This window comes from Polistes canadensis, unplaced genomic scaffold (assembly GCF_001313835.1).
Source record: "Polistes canadensis isolate GaletaPanama2010 unplaced genomic scaffold, ASM131383v1 scaffold_40, whole genome shotgun sequence".
NCBI lineage: Eukaryota > Metazoa > Arthropoda > Insecta > Hymenoptera > Vespidae > Polistes > Polistes canadensis.
In genome coordinates this window covers 274,811-276,762 of record NW_014569587.1, presented here as the reverse complement: position 1 = coordinate 276,762, position 1,952 = coordinate 274,811, and the positions used below count along the sequence as shown (strand labels likewise).

Here is a 1,952-nt window from a genome sequence, read left to right as displayed (position 1 = left end):
TTTTTTATTTATAATAAATCAACTAATGATCTTCTTCCGTTTCCGTTGCTGATGAAGATGATGACGATGACAACGACAACGTCGTCGTAATTGCAGTTGCAGTTGCAGTTGTTGTTGTTTCTGCTGTTGTTGTTGTTGTTGTTGTTGTCGTCATCATAGTTGTTGATGGTGTCATAGTGATCGTCGTCGTAGTTGTCGTCATCATAGTAATTGATTCTTTTCGGCCAGCTTCAGTAGCATCGATAACTTCAAAACCTTCGGACGTTGATGTGTCCGTTGACGAAAAACCATCAGCAGTTTCGTTTAATCCAATTTCTTGAGATGCTGACATTTCCCCGAGAGTTGTTTCCTCGTTCGTTTCATCGATCCTCGGTCTGTCATCTAAACGTATTGCTGAATGATATAAATAGAAAACAAAAAAAAGTATTTCGGTTAAAATACATCATCCAAATCCTTGATTCGTTGTTTTTCGAATGTGATATATTTCTTTTTTATATATATATATATTTTTTTTCTCTCTCTCTCTCTCTTTCTCGTCTGATCAAAAATTAGAATATAGGAAAATTGTTTGTTATATATTTTCTCCAAATCTTTTCTTTTTTATGTGTCCGTGTGATTATTAATAAAAACTAAAAAAAAAAAAAAGAAGAGAAAAAAAAATGTCAATCGCATATTGTAACACCACGCGACAAATATGTTTATTATTCGTCGCTCATTTTTCAATCTATATCAATTATATTTAAAACAAACACGATGGAAAAGAAAAATAGAAAAAAAAGAAAAAAAGAAAAAAAAAAGAAAAATAGAAAACCATCGATGAAGTGTGTAACACGCATTGTATTAAATATCGACTCTTTTAATGGTTATAAAAGAATAGAGAAAATAAAAAAAAAAAAATAAAAATAAAAAATGTAGGACTCCCAGAGAGCGTTTAGGTGGATTGAAAAGTTTCTAGCTTATCGTAGAAACAATTTGTTTCTTTTTTTTTTTTTTCGGTTCGTTCCAAAAATTGACTTTTATTGAAAAACAAAAAGAAAATAATAAAAAAAAAAAAAGGAAAGCTTTTTATTTCAGAGTTAAAGTTGAAAAACTTTTCAACTCACCCCCACATCCCAGCCCCCACCACCCTTTGTATAGTCGAATCAACGCAACAAACAACAACAAAAATAATTTAAGTTAATAGATAACCGTGCGAATGAACAAAACAACAAAATGATTTGTTTCATGCAAGAATATATTTTAACTGGGGGTGGAGGGGGGAGGGGGGGAGAAACATTTAACGTGGGATAGTTAAAAGAAAGAAAGAAAGAAAAAAAAAAAAAAGAGTATAATAATTCTAAATTGGTTGGGACCATAAATTTATTTAGGAAGTAAACTGAACGAGCCTAAACAAAGCTTACTCTCTCTCTCTCTCTCTTTTTCTGGGTTGGTCATACCTACCTACCTACCTACCTTTCTACCTACAGGGTGTTAGTGGTTAAGCCGGTTATCGATCGTCCAGATGGTTCGCGGTTGTGAAAACCGGAGGTGAAATTATAAAGTCAGAAAGTAATAGTAGTTAGTTGGATAAAAATAGGATAAACTAGTAGTAAATATTCTGGATATAGTGTGTACCAAATCGTGTGTTTAATAGGAATTACTATTACGATATGGTTTTGGTGACATAGGATTCTATAGAAATAAAAGTACAGATTCGAAACCTTTTGAGAACAAGAGAAGTAGAATACGAAGTAGATCGATGTAACTGAGTAATACTCTGGTACGAATGATCGTTATAAAGAAAAAAAAAAAGATTGAAAAAAAGAAGCATGATTTGATGAACAGAAAAAAAAAAGAAAAGAGAGAGAGAGAGAGAAGAAGAACAAAAAAAAAAAAATAGAACGTTCCGATAAAAGTACGTAACGCGATGTACCTCCCACTATTTTTCTTTTTTTTTTTTTTTTTTTTTTTTT

At 31.6% G+C, this 1,952-nt stretch overlaps 1 protein-coding gene across 1 annotated transcript in view; it reads right to left on the bottom strand.

The window, feature by feature from the left end:
* Positions 1-1,952, bottom strand: part of LOC106784745 (membralin) — a 62,416-nt gene continuing 60,464 nt past the window's right edge. The window contains exon 12 of the mRNA XM_014744597.1: positions 1-436. Within this exon, the coding sequence (XP_014600083.1) occupies positions 23-436 (414 nt within the window). The 3' untranslated portion in view covers positions 1-22. The remainder of the gene's footprint in view (positions 437-1,952) is intronic.